The sequence below is a fragment of the Pholcus phalangioides genome, unplaced genomic scaffold (genome assembly GCF_987345545.1).
Source record: "Pholcus phalangioides strain wild (caught in Gottingen) unplaced genomic scaffold, Ppha-v1.0 ptg000004l_1, whole genome shotgun sequence".
In the NCBI taxonomy this organism is placed as follows: Eukaryota; Metazoa; Arthropoda; class Arachnida; order Araneae; family Pholcidae; genus Pholcus; species Pholcus phalangioides.
This window is the reverse complement of record NW_028301597.1, coordinates 27542568-27560705: the sequence shown is the minus strand read 5'-3', so window position 1 is coordinate 27560705 and position 18138 is coordinate 27542568. Positions and strand designations below refer to the sequence as shown.

General features: G+C 37.4%; 1 protein-coding gene across 1 annotated transcript in view; it reads right to left on the bottom strand.

Moving 5' to 3' along the window:
- The window catches only part of LOC149087026 (uncharacterized), a 243732-nt gene that overhangs the window by 10585 nt on the left and 215009 nt on the right, over positions 1-18138 (bottom strand). The window contains exons 20-27 of the mRNA XM_089231244.1: positions 14231-14337; positions 11574-11676; positions 11320-11470; positions 10089-10155; positions 9428-9494; positions 9227-9315; positions 5598-5727; positions 2973-3014 (exon numbers count right to left, since the gene is read on the bottom strand). Of these exons, the coding sequence (XP_089087370.1) occupies positions 2973-3014; positions 5598-5727; positions 9227-9315; positions 9428-9494; positions 10089-10155; positions 11320-11470; positions 11574-11676; positions 14231-14337 (756 nt within the window). The remainder of the gene's footprint in view (positions 1-2972; positions 3015-5597; positions 5728-9226; positions 9316-9427; positions 9495-10088; positions 10156-11319; positions 11471-11573; positions 11677-14230; positions 14338-18138) is intronic.

Genomic DNA, 18138 nt, shown 5'->3' with positions numbered 1-18138 from the left:
AGGAGCGCTCCACGGCTTTTGCCCGTCCCAAATTCGGAGACGGCGAGTTTGGATGACCGGTCCCCAGTTTGCCCCGTGTGCAGCTGGTCGGTCGCCATTTCCCTCGCGCGCGAGATGGTCGACTGTCAAGGAAGCCGGGGCAGAGGAAGCAGCCCATGACGAAAGGCTTCTTTCCATCGTTGGGCCGAGCCATACGACCTTAACCGGGTCCGGGGCTCGGCCGAAACGTGGTGTACGGGCGAGGCCTCTACCAGGGCACCCAACCAACTTGCGGTTGCTGCTCTGGGGCCCGTCGAGAGAAGATCTTCGACGGGTTGCGCAGGATGAAGACGGAAATATGCGTACGTGGGAACCCGCCGTACACAAAGGGGTAACGCGCCTGGCACCATACCTCTTGGGTGGTGTGGAAAATGGTGCGTTTTTTCTCCGCGTCCTCTTGTCGGCTTGGTGAGTATTCTTCGCATTTAACCACTTCGCGTACAAAATTTGGATAAAATCTCCTATTTTTGATGAATCGGCGATAAATATGGTTATATTAAGCTAACCCAGTGATTCCCAACGAGGGCGTTAACGCATCAGTGGGGCTGATGGTATGTTCCAGGGGGACGGTAGAAGCTACGGGTATAACATAAGATCCTATGAGTTAGATTGAGTTGGGGGCGATGGGAGAAAAAAATTTCTGTAAAAAGGGGCGATGGGAGAAAAAAATTTCTGTAAAAAGGGGCGATGAGGCAAAAAAGGTTAGGAAACTATAAGCTGACCTAACCGCACGTTAGAAAAAGGGGCAGAAATATATGCAGTCGAATCCCGTTATAACAAACCCCCAAGAGACCGGAGAAATCCCTTCGTTTAAATGAACTTTCGTTATAAAGAAATTCCAGGTCTTTGTATTGTTCCTATGTAAACTTATCTGGGGATTAAAAAAGTGTGTGTTAAAATGAAATTTCTGCTATAACGGTATTCGTTAAAACGGGATTTGTCTGTTTATAAAAGAGAAAAAGTATAACAGATAAAGGGTAGATAAGATAGTTTGAGTCCTCTCCACCCTCACCCTGGATTTTCTCTTTCGTTCTTATCGGTATAGTCAAAAAATACATTACATGCGTTGGAAAAAAAAAAATCATTAACGGTTGTATAGAAATAAAGCGGGGGGAAAGAGAGCAACTTTTTTACCGTAGAGATAGTGTCAATACAAAGCTTCGCGATGGTGAAAAGAGAGGATAGAAACAGAGAACTTGTTTGAATTTATTTCACTTGTGTTTGAACGTAATATTACGCCCATGATCGTAAAAATGTTAAAGGTTCCCATACCTATGAATCCGACGTGAACTAGGTAACATGAAATATCAACCCCCTTCCCTGTTTACTTCGGTACGTGACAAACAAAGAGTTGATGCGAAAAGAAGTCATTTGATTCACTGAGGACAACCTGGAATGTAAGGTTCTAAATCTGGGGCCCCTGTGGAACACCTTGCTGTCCTGGCATGGTCTAAGGAGGCCACGATGGAAAATCAAGGAGGAACAGAGCCCAGAGAGAACTGGGAGAAAAAAAAATTCGTCTAGGAAAGTTCTCTGTTAAATATGATCGGAAAAAAATGTGACTGGTTTCAGAACCCAGCAAATCCAAGACTGAGGGACGTCTTAAGAGCATCATGGGCACCCCCATGGAAAAAAAAATGTTTCTGAGGGACTTTATATATATACCCGACTAGAAATGTCTCTGCCGCTACCAATTTACAAGCTTAAACTGGAAAATCTTAATCATATTTCGTTATCATGATTCCTCCCTCTGCATTAAGGGTGGCCAAGCAGGACCTCGGTGGGTCGTGGGGGACCATCTTAAAGCATGGGCCCACCTGAGTATCATACTGAGGGTTTCATGTCGATAAGAGATGAGATCACGGAGTTTGTGTCAAAAACCAATTTGTCCCCCCCACTCCCATTCCACAATTCGTTTAAGGAAATGCCAGTGGTTGGGATTTGCGCTCCTTCTGGTTCGTTGAACGGGGCACCAGACCCGTTTGCTTATCTTTAGTTTCGGCCCTGTCCGTAGGTACCCATTTTATACATTCCTGCTTTGAATGTTTGGAAATATATTTCAATATTACGATAAGTCTCGGAGATATTGGCGCATATATTTTCAACCCATGTCCCGCGGGAAATGTATGGCTCCCGCGGTCATCTGAATATAGTCCGTGGCGTCAAACCAAAATTTTTTTAAATAAACTGTGCTGCACGTTTTTACAGATCACTCAAGTGACCCGTGACAGATTTTGTAAAGCACTTAAGTGGCCCACGGCACATTTACAAATCATTCAAGTGGCCCATGACATAATTTAGCATCACTTGAATGATGTGTGGCACAGTTCCAGAGCACTTCTGGAAGAAGAAGAAGAAGAAATCGTATGCAAATCTGCGTCACAGTGAATAAAAGACGCGGACGCCATCCCGTACGTTACAACTGTTAGAACGGTTGCACGCTAGAATAACTTCACAAAGCTTGCGTCAGCGTCTTATAATCACTGCAGATTTGGATGCGGTTTCTTCTGCTCCCCCCAGGTTACATTTTGCATGCATGGTGTGTTCTTTTTCTCCCTATAAATTTCAACATGAGTGTTGTTTTAATGTTTGCGGAGCGGTCGTTTCGAAACGCGCTTGCGCGTTTGCGTTTCATGTTAGACCTTTGATGACAATTGTTTGTATATGTGTGTACTATCACCTCTTAAAGCTTTTCTCATCTTTTCTGAATCACCCTGTATAATGTGATATCCTGTATACATGAATATTCACTACACGATTCTAGTTAAAATTATACGATAATTTTTATAGTCAAGAACCGACTCGACATTTTTCGGTATTCTTGGAGCTCGATGCAGCTTAAGTTAAAAAATATAACAATGCTGATTGATTAGAGAAATACATAATATAACCGCGTATATAGAATTTAATTTTAATCAAAAACAAATTCTTACGTTTTCACTGCAGACAGTGTAACAAAGGAAGACAACACAACCCTGTAAATAAATTTCAAAATTACGATTAAAATTGGATTCAAGGAAATGAATATGCGAAACTATTCTAAAAAGAGAGAAGGGCTGATCGGTAAAATAGACGATATACTGTAATTCAAATATTTGTAATTAAAAGGTCGGGAAATTAAATCGCAACATATTTCTTCACTATCCACGAATTGTCATGTAAATGGATTATTTACGCTCCGTGCTTTATTTTCTCTAATGTAATTTCTCATCGAAATGAATAAATAAAATAGTTCTGTTTCTAGACTTGCGTTAATAATCCGCGAATTTCGGAAGACATAGAAATTTAGCACGAATTTTGAAGAATTCTGATTATCAGAATTCGGTTGTGTTTCCTAAGCATTGTTAACAGTTTAACTCATGTATTGACAGAAGCGCAATCTTTGAATAAAGTTCATGAAACATTCCGACGTTTTTACCGCCGGTATGGATGTCATTATTCTTGGTATTTCAATTAAGTTTGTGCGTAATTCAACGAATGAAAAGACGAAAAAACCCGCTTCGAACAAGAAGGAATTTAATTTACGAAATGATATTAATTTGATTGTCGTATTTTTGCTTACTTCAAATATTCAACTGAAGGAGAAGAAACGGTAATCTATGGTCTTATGACATACATGTGTGAATTAATCTGAATAGCTAATTTTTTTCCATGATAAATAATGTCACGAAACCGATCGTGCATGCATTTTATACCGGTACTCAAATATTAATTCTAAAATAAACGAATGTGTAATCAAATTTGTTAGACCATCGTATAACTAATGTTTTTTTCAATGGTTTTTTGAGGGTTTCGTCTCACGGACAAAGTATAAAACAGATTAAAAAACTTCAATGTATTCATTGACAAAGCCGCCCGTAGTGCGATCAATTCGCGAATCGCCCAAGAGTTATGGCAGAAGTCAGATTTGCAGAAATAATTAGGACTTTGACTGAGATCCCTAACTAGTGTTCGATGTGCTGATGTAAGACAGTCCGGGTGGGCACCAAATCTATTTTTTTTTCATCGCACGTGTTATATTCAGAAAAGCATCGCCAAACTGAAAAGACAATTCTGGCATACGATAACATCCAAAATCACATGGGTGCGCAAACGCAATCCTAGGCAGCTACAGAGAGTTGTTGCATCACAAACTTTTAAACCAATCCCAAACTCATCAAACATGAAATCGCAATTCAGATAACATAAATACGTTAGGGGCCCACACATATACTTAGAACACACATTCCAGCATGTACCGATTCGTTAGAAATTCAGTAGAGGAATGTGCACGAGATGTATTAACCTTACATGCGTACGGTTAAGTAATAGTAGCAAGCACGCTGTCCATTTGGAATTTCTAACGAGACGGTACATGCCGGAAGGTCTTCCCTGAGTGTATGTGTGGGCCCTTAACGTATTTATGTTGTCAGAATTGCAACTTCATGCTTGCCGAGTTCGGGAATGCTTTTAAGGTGTGTAACGCAAAAACTCCCTGCAGCGGTTCCGGATGGTGTTTGATCATCTATGTTCCTACGTGATTTTGAATTGTTACCGTATGCAGCCCTTTCAGTCTAGCGATGTGTTTTTTGAATCACCCTGTATAGAAGCTGTATTGGATTAGTATTATTTGACGATAAAAAAAAATGTTTTTAGTAATATAAACATGTAGTTTTATCTGTCAAATTTTAAAGAAAAAAATTATTACAATATCCGACTGCGATATGATGGGTTGTCATATAGCTAATGCGGACACTACAAACACGAAACAAATACGCCAAAATGGCACTGGCCCCGAGTCGTACATTTTCTTTTTCGAACTTTGGACAAGGATCTCCAGCCACTTTGTGAACTGTCTGGCCAAAGCGTGGAATACGGACAATGGCCGGGTCAATTTACAAGGAAATTTACCAATTCGCGAACTCACCTATTTCGAGCTTTGCCAGTAAACATATATATGCACGGATCTAGGATTAGCGTTTTATAAAATTATCTATCTCTGCACAGGACCAGTATCAACCGAGAATAATGTGAAAGAGAAATTTCACTTTTCTTCAAAATTTTAAAAAAGTAGTTTTGGAAATGAGCGTTTTTATTTTTAACGAAAAAAAATTTGAAGGGGGGTTTTACACTCCATAACGAAATTTGGAGGCGCGAAATTGAATTTTGATGCATGACTCACGCATCGAGATGCGTTTTGAAAATCAGCGTTTTGTGCCACTATGACCACTGAATATGTTTAATGGAACTTAAACACCGCATGTCGATTATGACCATCAAACTCAGTGATAGCCAAACATGCTTCACTGTCATTCAACTTGCTGCAAACTTGGTTGCAGAATTTACTACTCTATAATGCGCCAATTTCGCACCTAAGGTAATTCATCCGTCAGATGGAGGTCATTCCCCGGTAATACTTAAAACCACATGCATAACTCATAGTATAATATAGCTTAATAATATCCTATGTACTTCTCCTAATCAGAACATGACCAGTCTGTCTCAACGAAGAGATATAAGCAGAGGGAAGGGGTCAAAGACCTGACCCATTCTGGAAAAAAAAAATCATATGTACTCACCAATACTCCAGAACTTAGAGCGAAAGCGTATTTGAAATGATCTTCTTCATAATTAACGTACAGGATACTAGTTGTAGAAGCCAATGATAGAAAAAATGTTATTACTAGCGATCGATTGAGCAATTTCGACCTGAAAATAGAATAACGAAAACAAAAAAAAAATGAAGAGATTAAAAATTTTATTCACTTTGGTTATTTGGCTGGAAATAATTTTCGGTTATATAAATATTTGCATCCGAAATTAATTATAATTAAATCAAATACCGTGCTGATATTTTTGTGATGAATTGGATAGATTTTAGTGTTAGGGGAAAAAAGTTTCTTCAGTTAATTAAAATCGGAACGAATTGTGTAATCACAGATGTTTTTTTTTTTTACAAAGAAATTGTTTTTTGTTCTTCTGAGGAATTGTGAAAGTTAGGAATATTAGCAATTCATTGCTTTCCGACGGTGAATCTTTTCGCGTATTAATTTTAATATCAATTATGGTAGAGTTTTTAATATGTAGTAATTAAGTTAACAAATAAAACTGAATATTAAACGAATTGGATGGGCTGTATTTTCTTTAGAGTCACACAATTGTTGAGTGATCATCACCAAATTGCGCGAATAGCATACACCAGTAATCTTTAACCTTCTTTTGTTTTACTTACAGACCGCTGGACTTGAGTTAATTTCACAGTCGGGCTATAAATGGGAGAAATAATTCTAGGACAAAAATTTTCTGACTTTCCTACACCAAAATTCCATATTTATGCTCGACTATTGTACATGTGCGAAGTGGATGAGAAAAAGTTGCCCATAACAAATATGGATGTCATATACTTCAAAATTACAGCAACCCAATTAAATAGGCAATTACAAACAATATATACACATGATAAAATACTATACAATGCCCATAAAGAATACCAACGATTGTCTTATTCTAAGTATGGATAGCTTCTCGATTTACCCAAACATATTTATCGTATTTCTTTCTAAACGTGTCAATTGTGTTAGAATTCACTACCCGGGGTAAGCTTACCGGTGGTAAGCTATTCCATTTATTAACAACCGTATTAGAGGAAAATTCCCTGCGACACCATAACCTTGCATTGTCCCTTACCAATCGATACTGGTGCTCCCTTGTAGAAGGAGTCGATTAACGGTGTAAAAATAATTCATGGTCCACCCTATCCATCCCGTTAAAAATTTTGAATAATTCGATCATGTCTCCCCGACACCTGCGTTCATCCAATGTGAACACATTCAAAAACAGAAGTCTCACTTCATAACACAAGTCCTTTCTCTTTTCTAATTTTTTTTCCAGCAAGGCCCAGCCGTAAGGTAGCCTGCTTATATCCCACAAGGGACAGAGCGGGGGCCATGTTTGGTGTTTTCATAACTCAAGCCCCGTGTGTCAATAAGAACACGCATAGCTCTTCTCTGCTCCCCTTCAACCATGTATATATCCCTCTGCAGGTATGGTCTCCAAAACCTTACAGCATACTCCGGTCCAGGACGAGCTAAGCCTCGGAAAAGCGGAAAAATGACTTTAGAAGAACGCGAAGATACCTTTTTGAAAATAAAACCATGCAATCTATGCGAGTTTTTAACCACCGCTGAACAATGTTTAGAAAACTTAAGCCGCTCGTCAATGAGAATTGATGCGAGTCGGTGATTCTCTAGTTACATCAGGAATGACGCAACCATTCAATTAGTAAGAGAAGCGTGGGTTGTTCGAGCCAAAATGAGCAACTACGCACTTGTCAACGCTAAACTTCATGTTCCATTCATTTACCCATGTTCCAATCCTGTTCAAGTGGGTCTGGAGTAACTTTCTATTCTTTTATTACCGATTACCCACATTAGCTTCACGTCATCTGCGAATTTGCTAACAATCCCATCGATATCCTGGTCGAGTTTATCGATAAAAAGTGAAAAAAAGTATGGGACCAAGGAAACATCCTTGAGGGACTCCACTTGTGACGTCTGTCCAACCAGAGAATTCCCCGTTTATCATAACGCGTTGCGACCTAACTCTTAACCACGATTCCATCCAATTCAGACAGTTGCACCCAATCTTAATCTTGTGTAAAAACGCTTCAAGAGTTTACCATGTTGAACCCGATCGAATGCCTTCTGGAAATCACGGTAAACTACATCTACATTTTTGCCCTTACCCAAAGCCTTAGTCACGTGATCATAGAAGCAAAGGAGGTTGGTTACACATGACTTCCCCTTCCTGAACTCATGCTGATTATCCGACAATACATTATCCTCGTCTATTCACTTCACCAATTACCTTTTGATAACAATTTCCATAATTTTCGAGAAATAACTCGTCAAACTCACTGGACGATAATTGGACACAGATATCGTCCTCTCTACTCTACTTTACTACAGCCTCTCTACCACCCTTTTGAAATATCGGAACGACATTAGCAAGCTTCCAATCTCTTGGGACAATACCCTCAGCAACATTACTCCTGTAAATCTGTGTGACTCGCCCCACCAATTCATTCGCACATTCACTGAGGACCCTGGGATAGATATCATCTGGTCCTGGTGCTTTGCTTGCTCATACATTTTCCCGCACACACTTCGGTCAGTTGTGGAACATGCCATCTTGCGATTTCACATGGTATCTGAAAACGATGGTCATCATGTGGGACATGTTATGTTACAGCAACAATTGTAAAAGTGTTTAGCAATTGCTAAAATTGTAAACGTTTGCCTAAATGTATCATTTTTTAATAAAACACCCTCTGGTGGCAACATGTGCAACTATGTTTTTCCTCCTGAAACAAAGTCCCATCACTTCACGAATTCCTCCACAAAGTTTCACAATTCTCTGATGACCTGTTTCGCCTGTAGGCTACATTATAGGGTCTTTTAATTATTGACGCCCTGTACAATGAAAGTGAAATTAGAACGAGAAAAAAAAGTTTAATTCGATCAAAAACACACAACGAAAATTGAAAAAGTTGAGAGCAACAAAAAACTCTTATGTTGCAAATCGAACGATGTGCAGTCCTAAAAATCTCGTGACAAAATTAAACTAAAGAGTATATTAAACACGCAATCTAGAAAAATAAAGAAAGCACCGCAGAAGTATCAGCCAAAAAATAAAAAACACGCTAAATAAAACTCACGAGAGCGAAGAAAAACACAAAATGGCGGACCGACGCGACAGATACGAGGTACCTTCACAATCACGCAAGAAAAATATGTTTGTTTTAAACCGGTGTGGATATTATGGAAAATATTAATATATATATATATATATATCAAGGTAAATGTGGTAAATGCGGTGAATATGAGTAATCACCGGGGTCTGTTATCACTTCATGTCTTATGTGGATAATATTATACGATGTACAATTTTATTTATTTATTTTTAGCAGATGGCAGCAGGTGTGTTCACCAGTGTAACAAATTACCTGCATTTCGCAATTTCTTATAATCTTTTCACGCTTGTGGTGAAAAAAAAAGAAAAAAAAAACGCGGAATGACACAAAATCCGACTTCAAGAATTTGAAAAAGATAAAATTCTGACAACATCTCATTTGTGTGTTAAGATAATTTTTATCAATGATTCTTAACGTCTAGCTTGAAGAAAACTTTAAGAAATTACGGATACGAACCTCATAGAAGCTCTCATATGTTTCTTCGTTTCCGTCTTTTTGATATACCTAAGCTCTTCTTTTACTGCTGTTGCCAGTATCGCTTGTAACTAGGAAGAAAAATGTCTTGACTTTAACTTTAATAAATATTATATCCTTTCTCTGTGAATCGTTCAAACATTTCTAGAAATTCAAACAAGGAAAAAATTTATTGACACTTACCATAAGAACAATAATAACAGAGGCCACAAAAGAATACAAATGCTTCGTGTGGAACTTCAACCACCAGCTGAAATCAAATAATGTTTTCTGAATTTAGAGGCAATTGAAAAAAAAACAAACAAATATGCATATGTGTGTGTGGGGTATTTAATGCGCTGTATTTTAATTAAGATAACTATACGTAGACTCAGCAGCAATTCTATAACATGAAGAAAATTGAAAATTTATTTAAATTGGTGAGTGCAGATAACAGCTGCTACCACTCTTTGCAAAAGATAAACCTCAACTGGTACGAGCATATGGGTTTCTTCTATACTTTCCCACGCACAGATTGACCCCCCCCCCCCCAGACAACATGACCTATATTTAAACTACCATTCTCAAGCACATTCCAAGAATCGGAAAACATGGGGGGTACATCAGGGAACGTTTCTCTTCATACGCAAGTATACAACATATATGAGTATTCACTATATAAAATTATATATATAACATATATAATTTGTGTAGACTCGAGCGAAAACATCAATGTTCAGTTCATTAAATAATTTCCAGTGTGATTAACGGAAGTGTTATTGCAATCCTTCGCAAGAAAAAATCTTATTGTGTGTAATAATCATAAAATCCCAAGTAATCAAATATCGTAAAATCATTGATTTACCTGGTCAGTTTATACCGCTCTGGAACCTGGGAAACTAGCGTTGCTCCAACCACAATCATAGGAAAAGCTGTAAATGAAATGAACGAATAAACGGAGTGCTGTATTTAATCTGGAAATGACGGAAAAAACAGACGAGGGGGAAAATAAATATTACCACAAAACACAAAAAAAAAAAGTACAGCGCACGCCGCTTAATACGATCACATCGGAACTCGGGATTTGTTATAACAACCGATTGGTTAACTACTGCATATCCCAAAAAAGAAATAAAAAATCCCAGTTGTAAGTCTAATGAACATAATTATGTCCCTTTCAGTCCAATGGAAAATATGGAGACCGAATAACTCCGTTTCTTGCAACATAACAGGTTCTAAATTTGGACATCTAATTTAATGTTGAAATTTGGACATTCTTTTTTGAATTCTTCTGAAACCGGATTTGTACATTACTGAGCTAAAATCCTTTTTGCTATACAGGAATTGTGAGGAGAGAAACTATATATCTGAACCCATGGACCAGTAAAATGCCTGAAACAGTTTTACGGAACACTTGTGTCTCATACATTACGGGACATTCCTGTAATTCCTCTGTTTCCATTTTTTTTCATACATTTGTCGCGTTCTTTCAACGATGCTTCTAATCGAATTTGTAACATTTACTCATGTCGTGAATACACATTGTTTTTCATAACACAGTATATAAAATATATTATGATAATCATGGCAAAATATTTTGATGTTCATTTCGTATATTTGTCAGGCTCAACGTTTTTCCTCGAAGTTTTTCAACAATTTTAATAAAAAATAGTGATTGTGAGTACTTCCGGCAACATTATTTATGGCAAATTGGTTATGTCCCGTAATTTATCCTATTTAAGATCATAATTAACCCCATTTTTCTCAATGAAATGTGGCCATCAGACCATTTCAATATTTTTTTCGTGAAATGCACGTAGCCTATCAGATTGATAACGATAAATTATAGGGGAAAAGTGCGTCTGATTCAACCTCAATTTTGAAATATGAAAAAGGATAACACTTTCTACGAAAAAAAAAATTATAATGTAAACCGTTGCCTCGATGATTATAAACGAATTTTTTCTCATGTTATGATATTGGCCGTTCTGTACTTGGCGAAAGTTATGACAATACCCGAATGATATAATGTTATCTATGATTTTAATAAGCGGCATTTGCTCAATATTACAAGACAAGGATAATCCTCTACTTACCCCAGCCAAGTGTCGCGATTTTCAACTCTTGATACTGCATTCCTTTCAGATTCACGATCTCCATGTAGACTGTCAGACAGAGACAGAACTGAAGACAAAACGACGCCAAAAGGAAAAACTGTACAAGTGGTAGAGCAACCATGTAAAATTCCTGTTTACGATCAGAAACAACTACTTAAAACTCCCGAAACTTCGAATGATAGAGAAAGAGAAAACGAATTAAATACACCAAACGCAAAACAAGAAAAACTCACGCTCCTGAAAGACTCCTGTAACGCTTTCAGTATGCTACCGTAAGTTGCTATCAACGCAATACAAAACTGTATTTTGAGAGCCGTGATGGCACCCTTGATTTTCCTGAAAAATTATAATAAAAAAAACACTCAATTATAAAATTATGGAACAAAATTACTCGTATTTAATCGCTGTGTTAAATTCATGCAGAAGAATTTCTGTTTACTCTCAACAACATTTTCTGATTATCGAAAAACCTCGAGAGACAGTGAGATGAGAAAAAGTAATATATACAGGGTACCCTGTAAGTCCTGTAATGCAGCCTTTATCTGATCAACCACTCGTCGCAGAGTTATGGTAGTTTTGAAAGTGGAAATATACAGTGTGCCATAAAATTAAAAAAATCAAACTTTTTATACGGACACCCTGTCCTCAAAAAACTAATAAACTTAATAAGCTGTTGTACTGTCGCTTCTTAGATGAAAAAAAATCCATATTTCTAAATGAAATATTCCCTGAAATATTCGAATTCCAAAATCGAGAAAAGTTGGGAAAGAACAGCATTTAACGATGCTGTTCTTTAACAATTTTTCTCGGATTTTAATTAAAATATCTCCGCGAATATCTCACTTAGAAACGAGGAATTATTTTTTTTGTTGGGTTCTGAAGAGACAGGGAAACAAATTTTTTATAGGGTTTTTTAGAACGGGGTGGCCGTATATAAATGTTTTTTTTATTTTACTCACACAGAGTGATTTCTTTACACATTTCGAGCCTATTTTAAATTAGAATCATACCTCTACGAAGAATGATTGATGAGATAATGGCTGCATTATATGGCTTGCAGGATACCCTGTATATAGATAAGCGTAAACAGTTTTCTATCTATTGATTTTTCTTTTATGAGTAGGTGTCAAATTTTACAATTTTTTGTACCGTTAATTCCCTGTTATCAATAATGACATCTTAAGTACATGGATGTGCGATCGATTCGTAAATATTTTAAATCAAGGATTATGAGATTCGCTTTCGTGCAGTGCCCTCTATTATACAAATTGTGAACTTTCTTTGATACCAAAAAAAAATTTTTTTTTGTGCAAATCAATTTTTTGCAAATCAAATGTATAAGTTCTTCAATTTCTATAAATTTTAAACTTGTTTAAAAATTTATTGGGCATTTTATAAGTTTTGTTTGTTTAGTTTTGTAGATATTGTAAAATATTAATTATTTCCAACTTTATAATAATTCTTGTGCAACTTTAATTGTATGTAGTGTTCCCTAGAGTGGGCGATGTCACTGTTTGTATAACATAGGAACCTAGAGTTGGGAGGCGAAGAGATCGAAAGAAATTTTGAAGGGGGGCGGTAGTGCAGAAAGTTTCGGGAACCTGTGTACTAGCACCTAAACGCTATCTTTGAAAAGAAAAATGTTTTGGGTATTACCTCCCTAAATTACAAGGTGGAGAAAAAGTCCGCAGAAACTTGAAAAATAACCGAAATAAAACGGTTTGCAGGGTTAGCATCACTAGGTCACAGGAATTTTTTTAAGACAAGAAAAAACAACAAAAAACCTATAGGTGGCGCTGGTACGAGCGATTTCGGGGGAAATATGCAAATGAGACGATTATAAGAACTAGCGCTCCTAATCCACAACCACTTAACCGTTGTATACATCCAGACCTGCTGCACTCTGCCGTTGCTGGATTTGTGACTCGCCTGCAATTTGTTATCCCCTGTGGTGGTGGTCATGTGGAACACATACTGCTGTAATAAACGATTTTGAGGAATTACGTTCGTTATTTGCGTATCTTTTCTTTGACTTGTGTACAACAGGCCACCTATCAGCTGCTTTTTGAGACCTTTTTTTTCCCTGTCTTAAAAAATGCCCGTTACCTAATGATGCTAACCCTGCAAACCGTTTTTTATTTCAGTTATTTTTCCAGTTTTTATGCATTTTTAAAATTTTTAAGGACTTCGCCCACCTTGTATTTCCATACTACAACTATCAGAAAACGATATCTTCAGATAATACGGGATGACATAGTTTAATCCGCGATAAGCAATTTCTCTTTCTCCAACCTCTAACAACCGGATTGCACGCAGAAAAAATTAGGGTAATTCTTTTTTTTCTATTTGATGGTGCAATTTAAATAATAAAATGAAAATATATCTGATAGTTATGAGGAATAAAAACAGCCACATTAAAATCATGATCCGAGTTTCTAATAGTGAATAAATCTGAAAAGTAGTTTCTCTATAAAAAAAAAAACGGAATTCCAATCTTAACTCTTATTTTAAAATAAAGAAATAAAATGAGAAGTTTTCATTCCACTGTGAAAATAAAAATACAGAAACACGTATTACCGGAATAAATTTCCTGTCAAAAGTTGAAAAACCTCGCACGGAGCGAAAGAAATTCTAAACTTTCATTTAGTTTCAGAAACATACGAAGCACACAAGTATGGATATATATCTCATTTTATTTTATTATAAGAAATGTATCATTATCTCAGTGTTTCAGAGGAAACTTATTCGATGACAAGACTGAAGTAAAAAAAAAAACAATAATAATAATAATAATAAAATAGGAAAGAGAGAGATCTCTAGAGAGACTAGAGACAGAGAGAAAAGAGATTACATCCATTAGAAGTAGTCGATAATATCCTTCAAAACTCACCTCCACAAGACGATAAAGATGAAGAAAGTTAGACATACAAAGAAGGCACAGATTCCACAACCAATACCGGCTATTACGTCGAAGGATCCGTGGAGTGGCATATCTTCCTGGTAAGGATAAAAGAAATTGACAGCGTATCATCTCGAGTGTCAAAGAAAAACAAGGCTTAGCCCTCACTTTTACGCTACCATCCGCCCTCCCATGGCCGTACCCTATCTCTCTATCCAGTTGAGAATAGAAAGAAATGGTATCGGCACGAGAGAGAGGGGGGATCGAATCCCGCTATGTCAAGTCTTTTCAATGGATCGCGTCTCAGAACCTCAGGCGATAAGGAATGATGTATTCCGCGAAACATAATTTATTTCTTTATACAAAAGAAAAATTGCGAATAATAAATAAATAACATGAACTAATTTAGGTACTGGTATCTTTAGTTAACCTTCAAATTATAATTAAGAATTCTCTAATGTTGTTTCGGGATTGAGTTTGTTGAGTGAGTTCCTTAAAGGTTGGGACTTTGTCAAGTCGTGATCATATACAAGGGACTCCGTCTTTGATATTCGTCTGGTAAAATTTGATTCTTAGTAACCATTGAAAAAACATCAATTTTTCGAAATACAGGTGACTGGGTAGATAATTTTGAGTGATAATTCAATTAAGCAGTGATAGTTCAATTAAGCGAAGATATTCCGGGAAAAAAAGTCACATTCCCCTTCTGGGGTATCAAACCACCAACCTCCCACTGTCCGGGTGAGTGGTCTACCATTTAGCTATAGAGGATAGACATTTTCTAATCGTAGAACGAGACTTAGGAACGGGTGACAGGTACGGTCGGACTGGGCTGTGCGCTTTGTGGGGACCGTAATCATTAGAGGCTTTCAACAATTCTTAAATTATTTGTTGTTTTAATTGTGAATTCTCATCAATTGCGAATTTATTTTAATTTCACTAATTCATAATTTTCATCAATTGTGATTTTTTTTTCCTCCGTGAATTCTGAATTTCCATAAATTGTAATTTTCCCTTTAATTCTGAGTTTTCACCTATTCGGAAGTTGTTTCTTTCATTAATTTTATTAAGTAATTAATTTCATTTGTTTAAAATATTTTCTTTCATAATTTCAAAAAAAAAAATATTTCTCTCATCACTTCTAGGGTATTTGTCTTCCGTTAATTCTGAATATTCATGAACTGTCTGAATGAATATATTTCTTTCAAAAATCCTGAAATTTTCATTAGCTTAGGAAATTGTTTCTCCGATCAATTTAAAATTACCTTCAGTGCTGAATTTGAATCAATTTTGTAGTGATTTACATTAAATGGTGTGTTTAAAAATTTCTGTATGGGTATTTCTCAGCATTCCTGTGTACTCTGAAACAATAGATGCGCGATTCTCCTCCTCAACAAAATATATATATAATCGGACCAAAGGGGGCTCCTAAACCCTATGTAGAACAATATGTTCTTTTGGCTGAAAGGGACTGAGCAATAGACAGCCTCCTAATTCAGCAACAGCTCGTAACGACATTGCTCCCCCCTCCCAGATGGCAACAATGAAAGATGAACCTCTCCGCTCTTTTGTTCTACGGTAAGAAAATGCCTGTCCCCTCTGTAGCTCAAAACACTCGCCCGCACAGTGAGAGGATGGTGGTTGGATTCCCTCACAAAGGAATGTGACTTTCCTTTCCGAAATTATCTTCGCTTTATATCCAGTGTCAGCTGTACTTCGTATAATTAGTGGAGAAGTTAATCGTTTCATCAATTTTTCTTTAAAAAAAATTATGGTTGCAAATACCTACGCAACTAATTACCTCAGAAACTAAACCGTACATGCATCTAGTAAACACTCCTGTGGGAAATTTCTAATAAACAAGCGTGTTCCAGAGGTTTGTTTTGTGTGTAGGTGGGTGTAAAGGAGAGTCAACATGCAGCCGCTATGGTGGTCGAGTGGTGATACTGACAGACTCGCATCGAGTGACCCGGGTTTGAACCCCGCAGTAGTCACAGTGGTGGTCGGTTGAAGGTGGTTTTCGGTGGTTCCCAACTTCAACGCGTGAATGCGAGCCAATCTCCCTGTTAAAAAGTCTCGCCACAGATAGCAACTGGCCTACAACTGTAAAATTTTCAATCATAGCACTTCACTCATAGTTCGAAATATAGGTCGCAGATGACAGCAATATAACAAACATTACACAGAAACAAGCTTCACGTTTGGTTCACACAACGCGGACACACTCATTCCAACATATACCAATTCGTTAGAGGTTCTACAGAGGAATATGGATGAAGAGTGCATGTGTGGTTATTAGTAGCAGTATATTAGTGGTTATTAGAGTCAACAGACAACGCGCTGCTCAATTCCGAGCTGCAAAGAAACAGTTTTTGGGATGTTCCGAAGCAATATTGGCGATTAAAATTGAACACGGTGCTCTAGCCACTCCTCAAAACAGGGTTTTGCGCGTTTCGGTAAGGCCTTGCGCTGCCGTATTCGCATATTAATTTAGTTATATGCGTGCTTGATGTTCGAGAAGTTCTACCACCACCACTTCACACACAAAATATACCTTGTAATCATTCTAAAGCATGGAATTCTAAAGTAGGAACTTCTTAAGCATGAATGTATGACGAAATGTGGCGTGTACACAAGTTGCATAGCTATCGTGAAGTTTGTTCCTGAGGAATGCCTGTCATGTGTTCAAAAAAGTGCTGTCGTGTGTCTTCGGCAGCTCTCCGAGACCGACCATCCCCGTCGGAGACAGCGCAAACCATCCCAAGATGGTATTTTTGGGCGGTTAGCGGTCATATATATCTTTCCGTCTGCGGCAGCTGATTAAGTATTTTGTTTCTTGGAAGAATTTCTCTCAAATGTTATATGCCTGATTGCTTTCTGTGGAACGACTTTTTTTTAAATGGGAGTTCTGCTCACGTCAGCGCCTTGAATTTGGAAAACCACAGCAAAAGAGCTTCACTTTACTGTTCCAACCTGGATTCTCGTGATGCAAAGCTACCATGATGCCCACAAGACTGCACAATGGTTCTTTTGTGGATGTACTATTGCAATGTGGTTATAATCTAGAATTCCATGTCCAGAAAAGTTTATTGAAGTAGGTCTATTAAACGTCATTTTGAAACTACGGTCGTTTTCAATGTTCACAAGGATAGCAACTACTTGATCGTTCATGCACCACGTAAAAAAAAACCATTCTTTAAGAAAATTCTAACGAATCGGTACATGCAGGAACGCGGTGTGTGTGTGTACGCGTGCGTGACCCCAATGTAGTTCTGTTGGACTTGTCCCGAGTTTTATATAGGGCTTCATCTCATTTTTTAATTTTATTTACATAAAAAAACATCATTTCTATTAGAATCACTTCAGTTTCGATTTGAAAATGAATTAATCAGGAAACGATTCGAAATTGTGATTTTTATATGTATATATGTACATACACACATCTTTCTCATACATACAAAGAAGAGCAGATAACAACATTATATTACATACTCAAATTCAACTTTAGTGTTTTAAAAGTGTGTATGTATACGGCTAGGTTTAGTCTCTAGTGTTTTAGGTCTTCTAACAAGTTGCACTTGTTTCGTATTCCCGCAGATACCGCCATCTGTCTCTGGACTCCTTCACGTGGAGATGGTAAATGCTTCAATTTGCATGTAATGCAAGCATCATGTTGAAAGTATGTCCGCCCTCTGCGGGGTGACTTTCTCAAATGAGAGACCAGTTCCTCGAAGTTTCAAATACCGCAGAAAGAAAATCAACGACCACCATTGTACCGCCAACGAGATTCGAGAGAAAAACAAGGTCACGGGGAAAAACATTTCTACATCGGTTAAGAACCACTATGTTAGTATTGGCAATTGCTGGAAACAAATTCAAGTTCTTCTACGGTATCTTTA